Below are 20,136 nucleotides of genomic sequence, written 5' to 3'. Positions count from 1 at the left end.
ATACAATCCATATCCTTTAAGACATGCATATTGGTCAAGAAAATACATTTAAATAGGTAGGGAAATACGGAGAAGAGTTGTGGCACAAATAATTTGTATTGTGTTTTGTCTCATCATCTTCGGATATGTGAATCGCTGCTTGCAGGCGATTATATGTCATCAATTGATCTATTTTTTTTGTATTAAGTTGTAATTGGTTGACAATTCAAATAAGACAGATACGACCCCGTTGTACGTGTGAAGTGAACTGTAATTTATGAAATAGAATAGTACAACAGGGACCGATTTGGTGCCGATTGGTTAAGATGGATACCCCTCAATGCTGTTGCTTCAGATCCAAAAATAAAAAAAAGCAATTACAACAAGTCCACGTGTATAAGTTAAATGGGGAAAAACGTTTTTCCTTTCATAATCTTGTTGTAACATAGATAAATGGTTAGATTTGAATGTTTTGCTTGAACTTCATACACATTTGGGTAAAGGGTGACCCCTAGGAAGCAGTGGAACGACCATATGATATGTAAATTGCAGACTCGCTTTGATTGTGTCAGTTCATGAGAGATAATACAAAAAGCGAAACATCTCTTAAAGCTCATATCTAAAAGACTCCTGGGAAATGTCATAATGTGTACCAAATTAATAAATTTTAAATTTATATTGTTCCTTGCTCAGGACCTCATGGAAAATTGATATGTTGTTGAAATTATTATTATATAATGTAAAGATATATAAGTACAAGCTATGATGCCTCAGGGATGATCAGTGATTGACTTTCATAACCTTTGACACCTTTTATATGTTTTTTCCCATTGTTTTCTCGTATAGGGCACAATTAGTCTTAAATAGCGGGTCATACGCTGCTTTTCATTTAATAGCACGAACTTATCACATTGAGGGTTCCACAATTACTGCCATATGAACACCTTTGCTGATAATTCCAAAACAAAAATGTCACCATTCCATGTTTAAGTGTTGAAACAAACAGGCTAAATCAAATCAAGGCTACAGCATTCTGAATTTTTGCCTTTTTTGACGTTCACTACTTTCTCTATTTGTACCAAACTTCACTTATCTTTTTCTCAGTGGCAAAATGTAAAACTGGTCAACAAAATAAAAAAAATCACCATATATGTGTTTGTTCTAAACTCTTGATTATAATTTAAGAATTCATATGAATTAGTCTCTCAATTATATACAAGTAGCTTACACGTGTTTGCAAATATTCAATGTCAAGGTTTCAATACACGGTGTTCTCCCTTTTTACATTTATTTAGTTATATTTTTTTGTATTTTTATTTAAAGCCATACAATTCCATAAACTTAAATAAGACAAAGTTATGTCATTGAATAAAACCACACTGTATTGCAAGACATGATCAGTTACTTATTTACAAACTATACAATATCATACTACATGCTGGATTTCAGGCCGTCTCGAAACACATGGAGGTGAGGTGTAAATGTCATGGCTGGGCCACCGCATGCGGACTAAAGACGTGCTGGAAAGTGATGCCATCATTTCGTGATATCGGAACTAGATTACTTGAACAATTCAGTCAGGCAGATCGTGTTCGCATGTCTGCCGATGGAAAACTTGTGTCGAGATGGCTTAAGGAACCGCCTGCAAAAGAGGCACTTGTTTATGCGAAGCTGTCCCAAAATTTCTGTGAACCTAGGAAGAAATATGGATCATTGGGAACTCATGGTAGGCTATGCAATGAAACCGAACTAGGTTTAGGAGGATGTGAACTGATGTGCTGTGGACGGGGATATAGCATGGCAGAAGAAATGGTTACAGAAACATGCAATTGTGAGTTTAACTGCGAAACATGTTCATATGCTCAAAACATAACGAGGTGCCTCTAAGGAAAGACTTTCCTTTACTTGGTTGACTGGTCAAAGTGTCAGCTATTATGTGACAATAAATACACTTTAAACCGCTTTTTATAAGTAAAAGTTACATCATGGCGTTGATTTTACAAACATAATCGTTTTAGAATCGAGTTGATAGATAAATGTCTGATGGAGTCTGAATATTCAATGAAAAGAAGTTTCTTCTTTTATGAACTTCTTAGATACTTATATTCTGTCACTTTCATCGGATAAATTGACCGTGTATGTGGAACAACTATATAAAGCTGCGTGTGTATGTAATAGAATATTTCTTTTTCATAATTTAAAAAAAAACATCTGGATACATGAATTTAGTGTAAACAACTGAGCGTTTTTCCCACTATGCAGTGCATTGATAAATTATTGTTTAACCATTATTTTGCATAGTCTTTTTTGTCAAGACCCAGCGATTCTTATATTTCATGAAATGTAAAATTTGTCAACAAGTATTTTGCTGAATTGACTCGTATACAAGTATTAATACTTGATAATGCAACAAAACAAGTCTTAAAAAGATAATGATTAGAGGGTTTATGCCTTCTATGATGAATACTTTGGGCTTGTTTTGTCGGAAATGCATGCATATTTGTTTTCATTTTTTGTCATTTCTTGTCTTAATTCCTGATAATTAGCTTAGTAACTTGATCGTTTTATGAGATGCAATTACTCGTGGACATTAGAAATATTTTTGTAGACATGAGTTTTCTATTGTGTTAGCTTCAAGATAACAATTTATATTACATGCTGTATATTTACAATGGAGTGTTAGTGAAACAATAAACGAGGTGACACTTAAGTGCCCTGAAAAAAAGTCAATTGTTTTGTTTTAACTTCAAACAACTGCAAGGCTTCTTATTGCGTATAACTGTTTTTAAACACTCGTTACCGTTAATGAAATTGTAAAACAAAATGCGTGTTTAACCATGTGATATTGTTGCATATTGTTGTATAGTTTTAAATATTACGGCTCTAAAATATACTAGACTTGACCTGATTTGACTAGGTAAATGTCTTATTTTATCCTAAGAATTTTCTAAATTCAAAAATCTAACATTACTGCTCCTATAGTTTACAAAAATTTTGTTGTAATTTTGATAAATAACACTCCTTTAAGAAGCATTTTTTATATCTCCTTTAAAGCCAGTGCCAATAGCGTGTGCAAGAAATCATTGCCAGCAGGTTTTAACCATACTTCAAATAGCAGCATAAGTTTTTTTCTAGATCATTTTATTGTGTTAAAGTATACTTTTAATGTGTGTTAACAGAGACATTTCTATGAAACACCTCTTTCGAGAATTTCGAGAATCGGCCGTAACATTATTGAACAACATACTTTTTCTGTTTATAAAGTTCATAAAAATGTTAATTTGGATATTGCTTTTTCTTCCGCAAGAAGGAATTCTATAGAATTGGGTCAGGCAGTAAAGAAATTATACTGATGGCCTGTGCATTTAGTTTTAGACGTAGAGACCCGGGCAAGTTCTATTAAATGCGAAGATATATGGTAAACGATTCATGACACAAAGAAACTTACAGTTATAATGTACCAAGTATTTGGAGAGAATTCGTATCGGGGGGAGAAAATGTATTGTTCACAAGATTTGTATTGTTTTAGTGTTGAGTTTGCTTCTTTGCTTCTTTATTCAATATTTTAAACAGTTTTACATAACGTTTTCGTATTTTTGTAACACGTTTAAAAATTGTAGGTGATTATATTTTCTTTAGTCAATAGAAGGTACTGAATGAAAAAGAACGAACAAGGGTCATAGCTATTTACACAATGTTCTTTTTTTGTAAAACAATAAATTATAGAAAACATATGTACAAAACTTTCACAACTTGATACAGATATGAACAAAGACAATAACTTAAATACGAAATAAATGGATGACAAATCCATTTGTCAAACATAGAATTCTTACAAATCTACTGACCAATAAATATGTCATTTTAAATGACAGCTTAACTGATATCACTTTTGAAATGTATGCACATAAACTTTTTTAACCCCAAACAAGAGCGCTTAATGTATACACCAAGACCCATTTTACGCTCCCAAAAATAAAGCTTAATTTTTACATAAAAATCAATTTTTACACTCATTAACAAGAGCGCTTAATAAACCTATGCAATTTGTTTTAATTATTAAAAGTAAAGGCAATCCCTAAGCGTTAAATAATTGGATAAATGACAAATTTTCACTTTTCCTGCAGATTTTGAGGTTAGAATCATCTACATAACTGGCTTTGATACATTATGCTAAGCATTTTTGGATAAAACAGAGTGTACAAAATACATTAGAATCTATGGCACTAAATTTGATAAAACCAATGAGTAATTAAACCAACAAGAGTGTAAATGTATAAACCCTACTCGCGTTTTCCATTGATGTCATAAATCTTATATTTCAAAGAAAAAGTAGTATCAAGACATTTTTAATATTGTACAAACATAATTAAAATAAAAACACTAATATTTATCCCTTTCGCCAAGAATTTTATTATGTGCCAATTTTTATTGAAAAGACTATGTAGTTAGGTAGGGACGGCTATAATCATTGGCTGCAAGCAGTGATTGATCTATTGTTAGTGCATGTACTAAGCTATTTGATATTGACACATATGCGGTAGACGAATTGTCTTCGAATAGCACATTATGAATTATTTTATACAATATACCTGTTTTATAGATGCACATGCACAATCAGCTGCAGATTTTGATCCTGATGTTGCCCAAAGCCATGACAACATTATTTGCATTTGTTGGTACTTTTCTTTCTTTACTACTAAGGGGGTTATTTTAAAATGAGCAAGAGTTGAAACGTTATTTTCTACAAATTGCCAATAGAAATAAAGCGTTTTTGTGTTCTTTCTTGTTACAAAATGTGTCTTAAGATCAGAATGTAAGTTGTATTCTATTTTTATCATATCTACAAATGCAGAGCATTTGACAGCGCGTTTTAAATACTTCAACGTGATGCAACATCTAAGTTAGGCTAAAATATCTTTAAAAATATCGAATGAAAATCAAGTAAATGTCTAAATATCATAAACGATAATATGCAGGCAGTAGCGAAAATGTTGTAAATGTAAGGTTTACAAAAAAACGGTCATTGCATCAACTTAAAGAAATGTATAAACCATATATATGTACATAACTTTTACAATGCCAATAATACAAATAACAGTTAGAACACGAGAAAGTTTGCATAGCTTTTAAATATGATAGTCATTAAGACATACAGAAAGGCAGACACCTTTATACATCATTTGTATCACAATAACTACACAATTTAGCACACAAAATGTTGTTGAACACTAATATGCAATTGATGTGTACGTTACGTAACAATGTTGCACAATTTACGTAGCACATTAAGCTATCGTTACCGTTAGTAACCATGATTGTTTCCTTAATGAGTACAATTCCGGCATAATTATAATATGGTTTAACATGTAAGAGGCATTTTTCGACCCTTTATGACCCTTTATATAGTTCCTCGAATATCATATATTCAATACGAACACTATTGACATATTTATTAGCACCACCTTTACTTGACCCTTTTCCATAACACTTGCTCAATCCTGCTTACAGACATGTGTGCCGTATTTTCGTCCTTGTACAAATTTTGCACTTAACCTCACAGCACCAATGAAACGTGCAGCTACACCTTTCCCTAACTGTATATGTCTCAGATTTGTAACCACGCCCACAACACATTAAGTCACACCCATCAATCCCAATTGATGTGGCATTGCATTCCCTTCCTACTGTTCCTAATGTTCCCGCACTATCATCAGCCTCACAGAAGTCCGGAGATTCTTCAAAATACACTAAGTCCCTCTTGTCAGGACGCTTATGATTAGGGTCAGCCGGTTCCAACTTCAATTTCTTCTTAGATCTTCGGCCACCATTGTTGTTTGCTGAAATTAAAATTGAAAACTTATTGTTTAAACTGAAGAAAAACAAAAAAAATGGCACTTGAATTTTCAACTTTCTTTTTAAAATATGAAAAGAAATAAACATGTTAGTGTATATAGCTGTCTTATAATTTGAGTAACTAAAGAAATGACATTGTTTATTTATAGTCGATTTAATTTTTAATGGCAGGGTTAAATATAGCAAGTTAAAGACAAACATAAAACAGGACATTTTCATGTAAAGCACAAACCAATTCAATATATCTATTATATGTTTTTAACATTCCAAGGGAGGTAACGTTAAAAATTGTTCAAACAATCCAACACAAGTAGTCGTTTCACTGGCATCAAAGCAAGCAAATGCGTTTTTTGAACAAACATGCCAACATGGTTCTAGGCAACAATAAATATTTTAACGATAATATCAAATGTTACATTCAATTTAGGTATTCGCATACACTTATTTTCAATTTTACTCCCACACGTAAATAGGGGAAACATTTTTTTCATGCGATGTCACCAAATTCAAAGTATATCATACATGCCAGAGACCTAATCATATGTTAAATCCATTAAATCTTAATCCGATCATAAGCGTATATATTAGGAGGAAAATGAGAAAATTCTGGACCAGTCTACCATGAATAAATTGACAACATATAAGCAACGCTGATATACATTAGCATAAATACAAATATAACAAGCAAAGACGCTAAGAAGCTTAAGGCAGCCAAGCCAAGCAAGATGAGAAATGAAATAGCTAACACTTATAAGTAACTATGCATCCATTTTGAATCTTTATACAGTATAGAGGTTATACAAATATCCCCAGAGCATTTAGGTTGCCAATACTTGTGCGAGCAAATCCAACGCTAGGTTTTACTAGAGATTCTTCAACTTCTGGACACCGATTGGAGAAAATACTAAAATATGTGAGCAAAAGCGTCGTTCATTGCTAAATAAATTATCTCTTTCCACAAAAAAACAGTGTAAATATAAATAATGCACAAACTCAATTTAAATAAAAAACTAAATATTCCAAAGACACATAAATTTCGTTTTGAAGTTTCATTTTTAATTGTTTTGCAATGTTTTTTTTTAAGATTCGACCTTCCACGCATTAGCAGTGATAATTGCTCTGCAGAAATCATTGTTTACACAAACCAAATACCTAAAAAAAAGACAAAAACAAAACAAATAAAACATGTACTACGACAACGTGAATTACTGACCTTCTGCGTCATTTCGTCCCTCATTTCCTAAAATCAAATTAAAAGATCTTATCAAATTATGGAAATACACAATTTACGTTGGTCTGCTTTAAAGCTTATATAAGTAAACAGAATTATTTCAGAGCAGATGGTTTTTTTGTGTGTTTGTTCTAGCTGTGATGGGAAACAAACTATCAATCTAAATAATAAGGACTTTTTTGAGTCCTAAATCTGTACTAATAATGGTATGATGACAAAACGCTCATTGGCTAAGGTGATAACATATAAATGATAACATGTAGGCCTTTGTTGTCTTTTATTTGGTGTTGGTGTTTGTTTGTTTATGTACATGTCATACATATTAAATTTAAAGCGATTAAAACATTCAAATCGAATCTTAATATGACGTTAACTTGAATAAAGATTATACAATATTTATATATTCATTGATTGATGTGTACAGATTTTTAACAAGTAGTTATGTATAGGAATACTGAAATATAAAAGTTAAAGAAAGTTAATAACATTTGAGCAAAAAACATTAATAGAATTATCGAATAGCACATAAGGCATGATATAGAATGAGAAAAGGTAGTATTAAGATATTTATAGGTTATCCATCGATAGAGTTGTATATGAATAAACATCGTAATGAATATATGAAAACGAATAAACTGATTGGCTGATAAGATATATAACCACTCCCCTAACCCATACAAAACTCTGCCTACTAAATCTATGCACACCTTTTCACTTTTAAAGGTTTTCTTTATGTAGTTATATGTAGTTAACATCAGTTGAATGACAGGTAACTCGTAAATATTGAAATTTTGTTAAAATGTTAATGTTGAATAAAAAACATACATACAAATGCATTTGCTATTTCGTAGGTACCAAAATATTGAACTGAATCTGATATGATTTAAATAAGATGACAACAGATTAGGGTTAATAAAACCGGGTGAGAAGGTTTGCAAAGGTCTAGTAGAACAAGCACAAACAAGTTTTGGAGTTACAACCTCAACTTCTACACTACATTATGGAAATGTAATGAACACATGATGTCTAAATGTTTACTAATATATCGCTTGGCCGCCTGCGCTACATTTTCTAACTATGGTAAATATTGTTTTACAAGATTGCGTATGTAATAGTTTGAATTAAATTTTCTGTCATCATGTTTGCATTTCAACAGAAGTGTTGGCAATTGCGCTCAATAACGCATGCTTGCGTTGCACCTTTTGAGTATAGAAGTTTTCCGTTTTAAGTTTTGAAACGGTTCCTTCTCTTAACCCCATTTACTTTCATTCCATCTGATACCTTGTCTTAATATGCTATACCTTCTATTTCAACCTTACTCTGCTTACCAATATCATCTATTCGAATCTCTTCGCAAGTCTGGAATTATAAGCTGAGTTACTTACCTTGGACTGCTTCGTGCGCTTCTGTAAAGTGTATAAAGCTATATATTTGCTGCATGTGACTTAAAATTTTGTTCACAATGCTTACAGAATACCTAATGTGAAAGAAAATATTGATAGCGAGTGGGACATGCGTGAAATCATCGTAAAATCTACACAAATAAGAACGGAATATTTTGTTCTTGGAAAATTTAATCTGTTTACGTGTTATATTCATGTATATTAAATAACATAGACAATCTATGTTACAAAATCCTTCAAGCAACAGCAAGATTATGAAAACAACATATTTTAACTATATTTGACTTGTTAAAAATATTGCATCGGATAGAGCTTTATACACTTAAAAAAAATAACATTGATGTTGACAAAGGTTTCAGTTGAATTCATAATAATTTTTTTCGATGCTATTACTTGACTCAAAAATTTCGATAATAAAGACCTTTCAAGTGATTCTAAAGATACTAGTAATAAATATTCTTAGACAAATTGGTACTTAATGAATATAAATTTATTCTTTACCTGTTTTAGATTGTTCTAAACGTTTCATTTGAAGCAAATTTCAATTTTTTATCATAAACAGTTAAACATTAGTCAATTTCAGATATGACAAGACGAGAACACGTCCTCTAAAAGTTGTTACACAGGTTATTGAGGTTTTTTCCTCTTTCCATTTAACCTTTTAACATTTTTCAAGACTTTTGGTAGACATTTTACCACTACATGTATGTTGACAATAATAGGTCATAATTATGCCTGCTTTGATTTTAAAATAAAGTCTCTTACGCACAATCTTTATTGTTCACTGGCATTGTAAATAATACCAGGAAAAAATGCCTAGGTATCAAACAAGGCGCTGCAATTGTTTCCTTTTTATTATCATCAAATCCTTTTGCCTAAAACATAACTATGGAAAATATCAAACGAAAAAAAAATTATGTCTAAGTAAAATGGAAAATGTTAACAATCTGGCCAAAAGTCCGAATATAGAAGAGTAACTAGTTAAAGGTAATTTCTGTAAATGTTTAATCATCTAATGTGTATACTCGCCAACATTTATACTTACTTATTCCAGCAATGTCTAGGCTCACGTAAGACATAAACATATTTGGAGGCATTTTGCATTTAACTGTATACAAAATCATTAAAAAATATACCTTCCTTTGTAAACAAGTCACTTCTTGTCAAGCGTTCATCTGTACTTAAAACAATCACCTCTGATGGACGCATCATCAAATTGGCTTACATATTATATATTTTTATAAATAACGACAATTAATAAATGGCTGACCTGGTAAAACTCTGAACGCATCATCAAATTGACTTACATATTATATATTTTTATAAATAACGACAATTAATAAATAGCTGACCTGGTAAATCTCTGGAATCATCATCAAATTGGCTGACATATTATATATTTTTATAAATAACGTCAATTAATAAATAGCTGACCTGGTAAAACTCTGGACGCACCATCAAATCTATCTTTAAGAATATCACCGACTTTTCTGAACACTGGTAACCTCATCCAACAAGTCTTTATAGTACAGCTTCCTGACATACCATGACATTTACAGTCTCTCTCCATCTCACGCTTTATGTGCTGAAAAATAATCAATATTTTGTATAAAATTGGATTTTTTTTACACAAAAATCAAGTGATGCCCTTAAATTGGGAAAATCTGCAAAAGATAATTATAAAGAAATATACTCAGAGTAAAATTGAAAACTTTTTGTACGATTCTTATCTCTGTTTTACAGTGAAAGGTGTTTAAACGTTATTCATTTTTGAGTCATTTGCACGATACAAATTGATTAGTCTTGGAAAATTGAGTTAGGGAAGGATCTGAAATTTCGCACACATATTTTTAGTCCAGACCTTAATCAAATGGTAAGCAATTCTTTAAAAAAAAACATTTTTAGTCACTGTCTATCAAAAAAAACCTCAGTGGATTCACTTTTATTAAAGATATATATGAATAATTGACTGGTCTTAGATGTTATGTAGGAAGACCCTGCGTGTTTTTTATAAGGTGCGATCATTTACTAGAATTTATTTTATTGTTACATTTCCGAAATAAAGAAAGATTGTATGCTTTTCAAATGCGTTTTTCTTTTTATTACATTTTTAAGATATGACAAAAAATTTAAGTGAATAATTTTTGTCCCCGATAATGTTTCAATTTAATTTTGATATCAATTTACATATGTTTATGAGTTCCTTCAAAAACAAATACGTTCATATAAGTAATAGTATATGCATTATGTTTTAATAAAAAAAGGGGCTACAAATATGCAAATGTGGATTTTGTTTCCGTTATATCAAAAGGCGAATCTTATATTAAACAGTTAAGGAATTAGGTTTATTACAGCAGTGTCATGATAGCTTGCTGATCATCTTGATCACTGATTCCTCATTTATTATTATATTTAAGACTGGATATTTTCTTCAGCCGGTGCCAGGGTGTGTGACAGATAATTGATTTAACAATATTTCTCCTGAACAGAATAAATCAAAGCGAGACTGCATTTTTTACTTTTAAACTATGTTTTCATTGCTCCAGAGGGATCTCGTTTCCACATTTTGATAGCATAATGGAAATGATGGTCCAAGGGGCACATATAGCATGAAATGAATTTGAACTTGAAAACTTGAACGTGGACCAATGTGACATTCTGTGTAAGATTCCCAAGCTAGTACAACATAATTTTTTACGTCTTCAAATATGCCTCTTTAGTGCTAAAAGTTTAAATTCATTTCCAAATCATCAAATAAATTTACTGTAAAATCTTATATAATATCTAGATGTCTTCATTTTTGTTTATTAAAAAGGGGGTAATATCACGTATAAAACTATTTTCATTCGTTTAAAAAAAATATTTTGCGGAAACATTAACTTCAAGTCTTACTGTTATTGGTTTTAACACATTTTCATCAAATTCAAAATGAAATTTTACAGTTTTATCACTGTTGATTCTTTTGGGTCATCATTGTCTAAATACTTTTACAATGTGATCTTACAAGTATTTAAACTTGGTTGAGTAATACAAGATTGTATGTATCAAATCGTTCGCAACATCGTATTAAGCCCGTCGTAAACAGACAGAGCGCGGCTATTTAGTATTGACATCCGCTCACCCGTGACTCCTCTATTGTTGGCGTTGGCAGGTAAATGTTCATTTACTTGATAGAGTTATTTCGCACTTAATTGTGATCGCACAATCACGATGATTTGATCTAGCGGAGAGCGTAATCTGTCTCCAAGTTCAACAGCCCTAGTTTGTCATCAAACTACACTTTAGTTTGCACTTTTCGCGAAAGTTCAACAGGCGACGTCAAAGATTGAATTAAAACAGACAAGAATAATACACCAGCGAATTTAAGAAAATTGAATAAATGTAAAATAAGTTTACTTAGTGTAAGAAAATAAAAGTTAGCCAATGCTACTTTGTCAAGATCGAATGGCATAGTTTTTGTAACATCGGAAAGCAATTTTTTAATCTTGTGAATTATCTTTCGAATTAATAGCGGTTATTTCATTTTTTCCATTTTAAACGGACTGTGTATAAAGATAGGGCGGAAAATGGCCATTTGTTATTGTTAAATATCAGAGTATACCTACCCGTCTACCGGCCTCATTATTATGCAGATTCATCATGTATCGGAAGTCACGCCCCTTTTCTGCTACATCAACAAATTTCCTTGAAAACTTCTTTCCAAAGTTGGCATTGTCACTGCATCCTCCCCACTCCCAGTCCACGCCATGTGGTTGTCGAAGATTGTAATTGCATGTACATGTGTAAATACTTCCGTCCGCGCATGCGCGTGCGACAGAATGTGCGACTGCTGCACTTGTTATTGCATAGATGAAAGCTGTCTCCCGACAACCTGAAATTACAATTACTCATAGAACTTGTTTGAGGTATGAATTATTTTCTAATTATCCTCTTTTTGTTTCACCGATGCATAACAATGAGCACAAGCCAAAGACTTTCATGCGCCTTAGTCATGCTGGCAGACGACAATAATTGCTCTTCCATCTGTCTGCTACCAAATAATCACGTGACAATGAACATGAAAAACAATAAAAACGGAACTATGATTCAAGGTGTCTGAAACATGTCCTTTTTCTCTTTTTTATTGTTTTGCAAGGTAGGGCGAGTATCTTACTAAGTAAAAAAAGCAAGTAACTTAAAGATATCAAAATTCCCTGTTTCTGTCCTTTAAAAGTTTTGTTTATTTGTCATTTAATTACTTTCATTTATCAGTTGACTATTACAAATTTTGACAGATTGTTTTTAAAGGTATTTGGCTTCATAACTAGTATAGTCGTTCTTAAACAAATGAAATATTCAACTTATCAAGTTAAGCACTGGTAATACATTTACTAATAATAATTCAGGTAAACAGTTGTGATTCAGATAAACATTTTTCTTAAATGAAAAGCTAAAAGAAATGACAAATACGATTGCACTAGCTATAATGTAATAGTGACGAGTCCTTAAATCACAAAAACACGAAAAAGGTCGTTGGTTTGATGCACACTTGCATATTTGAAATATAAGTTTGTGATTCTATCCGCCATGAAAGTTTCCTATCAACGATATCAGTTTTCAACAAACCATGGTCAATTTGTTTTCAAACATAACTTCTTAATTCACATCAGTGTAAATTAGACTATTGTAAACTATCTTTGTATTGAATTACCCGACAACTATCATTGACGAAATTATATATTTCGCTCTTAACATTTTTGTGTCCGAATAGCCCTAAACAAGCTTATAAATTGATTCAAAAAAGATACAATGCAAGTTTTTTTTCTATAATTGAAATGATATAAAGGGACGCATTTGAGAGTAGGTGGTCGTAAAATATGTCTTTATGTAAGAGATATTTTTATTATATTACTATTTGAGCATTTGGTCTGCTTTTTAAGTCGGAAACAATAATAGTAAGTATAAACGGCGAATTTCTATTTATTTTCCCGATTCCCCGATAAATCAGCACTCCAGCTGCTCAACACGTTTTTCGGGGAAAACAACCATTCCAGTAAGCTCGTCGGGAAGCTATCTTGCCAAAGAGTTCAACGTCACTGCAGGATTCGAACACGGGTATGTTTAAGGTAAAAACCTGTGTACCAGTAAACGTGATCATTCGGACGTGAATGTCCGATATCATAGTAATATCAAATATAAGATGTACAGATATTTATGTGCCATTAGATAGTGTTATATGCATAGAACCGCGGGCTTTAAAATGACAGTCCGTGTATGTGAATTTGATTTCTAGCTGCGACACAACGGTCTTTTTTAAAATTGTATTCTGTATTGTTATCAACTTGTACTCCAAAAATATAGAGAGAAAAAAGAAAGAATTGTTATAAATAGTTTAAAATGTTCAAACAATTCTACAAGTTTCTTAAATCAAAGACACTCGAGAACATAAAAGAGGCAGGTTTCGGTGCGTAATAAAATTAATAAGGTTACTTGGATGGTTGAGTTCTTATTTAATGGCACGCGAGTGTTGGAATCTTCGCACGGGAGAGTTCAACAGCATATTTCATTCAGCACGTGTTAGTGGATGGAAATTTTATTTCTCAATGTACAATTCGATAGTAATATAAATTGTTTGATATATCGGTACAGTGACGTAACAGATAACAACAGTTTGTTCAGAATTTAACTTAAGATGTATTGGTGCAAGAGTACGCTAACTTCATGCAAAAGTGAAGCACCCGTGCACGGTTTTAACGCGTATTATAGTGGATCGTATCTCGGAACTATAGTGTTTTTGTTGATCTTTATCTCTAAAGGAATTGATAGCCTTTTGTACGAATTGACTCGTCAGATTCCACAGACAACAATAACAGTGATTGTGTAAACGGTATAAGTAAAGCAATGTTCCAACAGTAAAATACAAGTGGTTATTTTCACAAAGATAAACTAACATACAATAAAATACGTATTAATAACAGAGCAATAGATATAGGATGATATACGCACTTAGTGAACTCGACTTAATTTTTTGTTTTTACTATTGCAACAGTTTCCTGCTGTGTCGTCAACTGAATCTGCCAATGTGAGCAGAGTAGTCCGTGTCGACTAATTGTGGTCTGCAATTGTCCGCTATTTAGTCAATGCATTTTTTAATTTTGTTCCCTTAAAATGCTGAATGGTTTTGTCCTAATCGGAAGATGGACAAGTTCACTTATGATATCTGGCGAACAAAACAAAATATTTTACATTATGCATATTCTATAAAAAGTCAATATTCAAAATATTGCAAATGAAATTTAAATGAACAAAAGTTAAATGCGGTGCAATGCTTCTCACTGAAATCGATTTTTTAGTATTTTTATTAAACATGTTTTGCATATTTTTCTGTGCAAAGTGCCCCGGCTGATCTATGTCAGAAATTAAACTTTTATGTTTTTACATTTTTTGGACCTCAGTGGAGTTCCTTTAAAGTATTTATAAAGTATAATAAATACCTAAATTTCAAAATTTCAAAATGTATTTTTTTTTCCAGAAAATCAAGTGTTTGTTTACCAAATGAAACTTATATGAATTTTTTTCTATCGAAGACGAAAGAAAATTAGAGAAAAGGAAATGAAGAAAAAAAAAGAAAAGGATATTAAAAAAAGAAAAATTACAAAAGTTTCATGATCTGATGTTTTGTTGTTGTTGTTGTTGTTGTTGTTGTTGTTGTTTCATTATATTTATGATAAGTGTGTATATGGGTCGGTGGCCTTAATAAATTTTTGTTTTCCTGTCTACATAATTATTATTGTACAGGTTGCAAATGCAATCGTAATGGTATATTCAAATGCCTATATATATAAAGGTATATTTAATATTTACTACCAATACCTACATGTAACTGACTAAATAACCATATCCATGAGCGTGAACATCTGTGCTAGCTTTACTTTACAGCTAATAAGCACATATACTGTCGTAAATTAAATGAAACCCGAACCCAGGCTGAATTTAATAGCATTCAAGCCCAGTGATACAACTTTCAATTTACTCTAAATGACTTTAACTTGCTACGCCAGAGTAATAAATAAAACGTATATTAGAAAATTGTACACGCGATATACTTTTATGATTTTCTTAACATCTCAATTTGTTTGAAAGATACGTATTAGAATAATAATCGCATATATATGCATTTTGGGGCCCGGCGAAAAAAATGACAAATTACTATATGATTTAGTACGGAACACCCTGCCTCCACGGGGGAACTGTGTTCAATGCATACAAATACTTGTCGCTGTAAAGTTGCTACTGGCGGTTTAGAGATGCATAAAAAAGCGTGAAATTTGAATCAACTTTCGCGTCACTTACTATGAAGAACATGTGTTAGAAAGGTAATGAGTTTATACGAGTGGAAAATTTAATGCTGTGAAAATAGATTTGTACTAGAATAGCCATTCCATTGATGTAGATCTTTATTCAGTCATGTGGAACGCGAAATTATTTTATTTTATATATCTCAACCAATTTTCAGTCCGCTGAACTTTTTTTTTTCTTTCTTTTCTTTTCTAAATCGCTTATGTCTATATGTGGGAAATAGAGTTTCTGAACTGAACTATTATTTTATTGCATATACGAATTATAATATATTTTTTGTGTGGAATTTTTCCTTTTTCACACAATTAACTTAAAAGAGCACTTTTCTGTCCTTTTCAAAGGAAATACACACAATTAAAAAAAATATATATCAAAAACCAATGTCAACTACGCGTAGTTGCTTACTGCAAATAATTATTAAATAACTTTTCTGAACAATAGGCTGGTATCATTACGATTTTAAACAAATGTTAATTTTAAATTAAGGTAGATCAAATACACCCCAAAAAATAATTAAATGATATACACATTTTTGTATGTATAATTTGGATAAAAGCTGTACCTTCGTTGTTAAATTCTTTAATTTTTGATTGTGTCATCAGTAAATAACATAATTTATTTCATATAATCAGAACAGAACATCATTTATCACTAATTACTGACGGAGAGTTTGTCATTTTTTCATGATTACATTTTGATTACATTGACGAAACCGCGAAATAATCTTTTAACGGGTGGTCGCAATAATATGTTTTTTCATATATTAAATCCAACACATTTTACCCTGTTTTGTGGAGATGATTTTACACATTTCAGCTGTAAAACTGTTATATCGACAGAGGTTAAGATGCTATCTTAGTAGATAAATACCTTCAAAAGTAATAAAGTAATGTTAAAACGGCGAAGAGCAAAGTGGTACAGGCTAAAAAATCAACCTTTCCGATCTCGCTATTGTCATCACTTATCCGGCCGCAACACGTATCGCCCGCAAATCATCGAGATTACTATTAGCAATCAAACCAACAAATTAAGTTTTATTAAGGTCCAGAACAAATAGATTTATGTCTAAAACACCTGAAATTTACTGCTAAAGTATGTAGTTAAACTGATACACGAAGCGTGTCCGCCTGTAAAGAATTCAATCAAAATTAGAAAGAACATTATTTATAGGGATGGAGATAGGTTGGGATAAAAAAAACCTTTCTTTCCAAACTTTACAAAGTGTATAGATTTGGTGCGTCTTTGCAACTGTAGCATTGAGAAAGTTCTCTTACATCAGTCTACCTTTATAAGTTTTCTTTATCTAATCTTTCTGTGTTACGTAACTCTATACAAATGCAATTCTTCATTTGTCTAATTGTTTTCATGTGATTGGAAACTGGTTAAAATAACTAAAAGGGTATTGCTTTCAGTACAAAGAAATTGTATTTTAAAGTGGGGTTTAATCGTGACACTGGACAAATGACGACATTGCACTACAACAAAGCGTGTATGTGTCAACATCAAAATCGTGGCACCTTCTCAAAACTGTTTATATTTGTAGTACATTATTTATTTAAGTAACGCAAAGTAGAGTTTTCAGCCATGAATATGTAAATTATTTTATCTTATTTTCAATTCAAGCACAGAAAAGAGTTCTTCGATAAACCACCACATGACTGCTTATATAACACAATAAAAGAGGCCAGTTTGGCCGTTGTCATCATATTGCTACTGCTGTAAGTGCACGTGTTTAAGAAATGACCAAGAGAGATAAAGGATCATATGCGGCATAGTAGAGTGGATTATTTTAAATATATGTAGAACCGGGTTAAGGCAAGGCATTGTATTGTGGCAGTTCCTTTCTGGTTTAGGAGCAACGTTACCAGAATATAAACGTAATAAACAATTTTTGGTTATAAATTTTCTCTTATTTCGAATAAGATTGAAATTTATAGCATGTTTTGTACGAAGTACGAAATTGGGCGATTGAGGAGGACCTAATTGGCTGTAAACCAAACGCATTTAGTGAGAAAAAAAATTAATTGAAAATATGTAAAAGGAACATTTCACTTTAAATATTGAACGCTGTAATTGAAAAGTTACTGCACGTATCGTATTCTAATATCTCACTATTAACTTTGAAATTTATCTGATTCTAATATGGTTAAAGTATGAATGGGCAAAATTGATAATAAGTGACAAAAAAATAAAATTTTGACGCGGTTGATGGTGCGAGTGAAATCGACAAATATTTAAACGTTTAAACATTTATCCAGCATACCAAGTCTATTAGTAATGAATGAAGTATTTCTTTAATTATTTTATCCAATCTCAAATAGTAAAACATCATTTACCATGATATGTTCGAATGTATTTTTTATATTTTTTTCATTTGGCTATGACGAAGAGAAACTGCTCATTGTCACGTCCCTAAAATTGCAGTTTTACGGCTTGGTTTGTATCATTTCTCTGAATAATTTTACGAGCATGCGCAACAATCTGCTGTCTTATATTACAAAGAATGAATGCTTTCTTTTAAGTGTATGAGGCTATATATCTGCTGCATATATTATTGTTTGAAATTTTTAAAGTGAATACTTCCAATTTGATTGTATGAAAGAGAAATCGAAGTGTTTTGCCTTAAAACCGGATGGCGCAGACATGAAATTATTGCTAAACGGTTAAAACAGCAGTATAATATTTTGTTTTGAATATTCTATTCTGTTTATGTACAATATTCATGTGTGTTAATCAGCAGAGGCATTCTATATTACAACATTTTCGAGAATGGATCATACATAGTATTATGGAAACAATACAATTTTATGGTTGATTATTTTTTTTTTAAATATTTCAAAAGATATAGCTTTATACCCTTTAATTCTTAAAACAGCTATTTTATTTTAATAAAGTGCTTATTTTAGATATTTTGCTCTTTCAGTCATTGTAACGCAAATTTGCTAACTTGATCTACGTGTTAATATAATGCATCGATTTTCAGAATGAACGATAATACTGTTTTTATTTATTCTTTTTTTTCATCTACTTTTAACCTCCTCCTTGTGTAACGTTAGATTTAGAAAAAAGTTTCATTCATGGGTTACGGACAATGCCACACCGGAACAATAGCCCACTAGGAAAATAGCCAATTGGGACAAAAGCCCATCGGACAATATCCAACTAGGTAGAACAATATCCCACCATGTCTATAGCCCACTGGAAAATTGTTCCACTGGACATTATCCCACTAGGAAAATAGCAAATTGTGACAAAAGCCCACCGGATAATATCCCACTACGATAATAGCTCATTGGACAATATCCCACTGGGAAATATCCCACCGCGACTATAGCCCACTGGAAAATTATCCCACTGGACAATATCCCACTAGGACAAAAACACACTGGACAGTATCCCACTAGAACAATATGTTGTAAGTTAGTATGAAATTTAGCACCAGTGATTAAATGCCACAATTAATTCTTATTGCATCTTAAATCTGAAAAAAATTAAACCTAGTAACATTAATACTATTAAATTGTAATTAAATATATTCTTTACGTACAGCTTCTTCGGATTTTATTTTTATACCTGTACTTTAAGATAATAAAGATTTGAAACATCGCTGGATTAAGATAGTTTGAAAATTTTCAGCATCCACAATATTATTGTTGTGGTTCTATGAATCCGCATTGTTTTAAAAATGGATTATCATTAAAAGCGCATACGGAGAGCGACGAAAAGAACCGAACTTATACGAATTGTTGACGAACAGGTTATCTTAATACAAACCGCAGTTTAGTAAATACTCAAAGATAAAGCTATTTGTTTTAGCTTGATATATGAATCGGCGCGTGTGCGTTGTATTATTCAATATGTCAAATTGTTCTCTTTTTGTATTCTGTAAGTATTTTTTCATAATAACTACGGCCGACCTTTTAATACTAGAAATGTCCTTTAAAGTTTACTATAAAAATTCTTTTCCTGAATGAGGTAAAGATGTTTGAAGAAGCACTCCGAAAGTTACGTAAATATCCTGTGTCGAGTAGCCGTAAAACCTAATTAAATCATAAAAAAATCTTATGTTTCTCAGTTTAAATGAAAGGAAAAATGGACCTTTTGTAGAGCTTATGTTAACAAATTAGAAGAAAAAGGCTGTTTGATTGAAATGTTGAAATTTAATGGCTGCAATTTATTTATAAAATGAAATGGAGGCTGATTTCACCACAAAACCGCACAGTTTAATTTGTACCGGGGTTCTCGGTTGTTACTGCCATCATAAATATTATCAAGATGAACAAACTGTAATTAAAGAAATACTTTGCCATCACGATACGTTTGTTTGTT

General features: G+C 31.6%; 2 protein-coding genes across 2 annotated transcripts in view; one reads left to right on the top strand and one right to left on the bottom strand.

The window, feature by feature from the left end:
• Window positions 1-2,368, top strand: part of LOC132743290 (protein Wnt-6-like) — a 59,294-nt gene extending 56,926 nt beyond the window's left edge. Inside the window, exon 6 of the mRNA XM_060731828.1 lies at window positions 1,429-2,368. Coding sequence (XP_060587811.1) covers window positions 1,429-1,866 — 438 coding nt within the window. The 3' untranslated portion in view covers window positions 1,867-2,368. The remainder of the gene's footprint in view (window positions 1-1,428) is intronic.
• Window positions 2,369-3,661: 1,293 nt separating this feature from the next.
• The window catches only part of LOC132743289 (protein Wnt-1-like), a 64,968-nt gene continuing 48,493 nt past the window's right edge, over window positions 3,662-20,136 (bottom strand). The window contains exons 3-6 of the mRNA XM_060731826.1: window positions 12,075-12,340; window positions 9,904-10,054; window positions 7,049-7,075; window positions 3,662-5,819 (exon numbers count right to left, since the gene is read on the bottom strand). Coding sequence (XP_060587809.1) covers window positions 5,485-5,819; window positions 7,049-7,075; window positions 9,904-10,054; window positions 12,075-12,340 — 779 coding nt within the window. The 3' untranslated portion in view covers window positions 3,662-5,484. The remainder of the gene's footprint in view (window positions 5,820-7,048; window positions 7,076-9,903; window positions 10,055-12,074; window positions 12,341-20,136) is intronic.

Source organism: Ruditapes philippinarum, unplaced genomic scaffold, assembly GCF_026571515.1.
Source record: "Ruditapes philippinarum isolate M1 unplaced genomic scaffold, ASM2657151v2 ctg331_1_1_1_1, whole genome shotgun sequence".
NCBI classification, from domain to species: domain Eukaryota; kingdom Metazoa; phylum Mollusca; class Bivalvia; order Venerida; family Veneridae; genus Ruditapes; species Ruditapes philippinarum.
The sequence above is the reverse complement of the archived record's forward strand: the minus strand, read 5'-3'. Positions and strand labels throughout refer to the sequence as shown.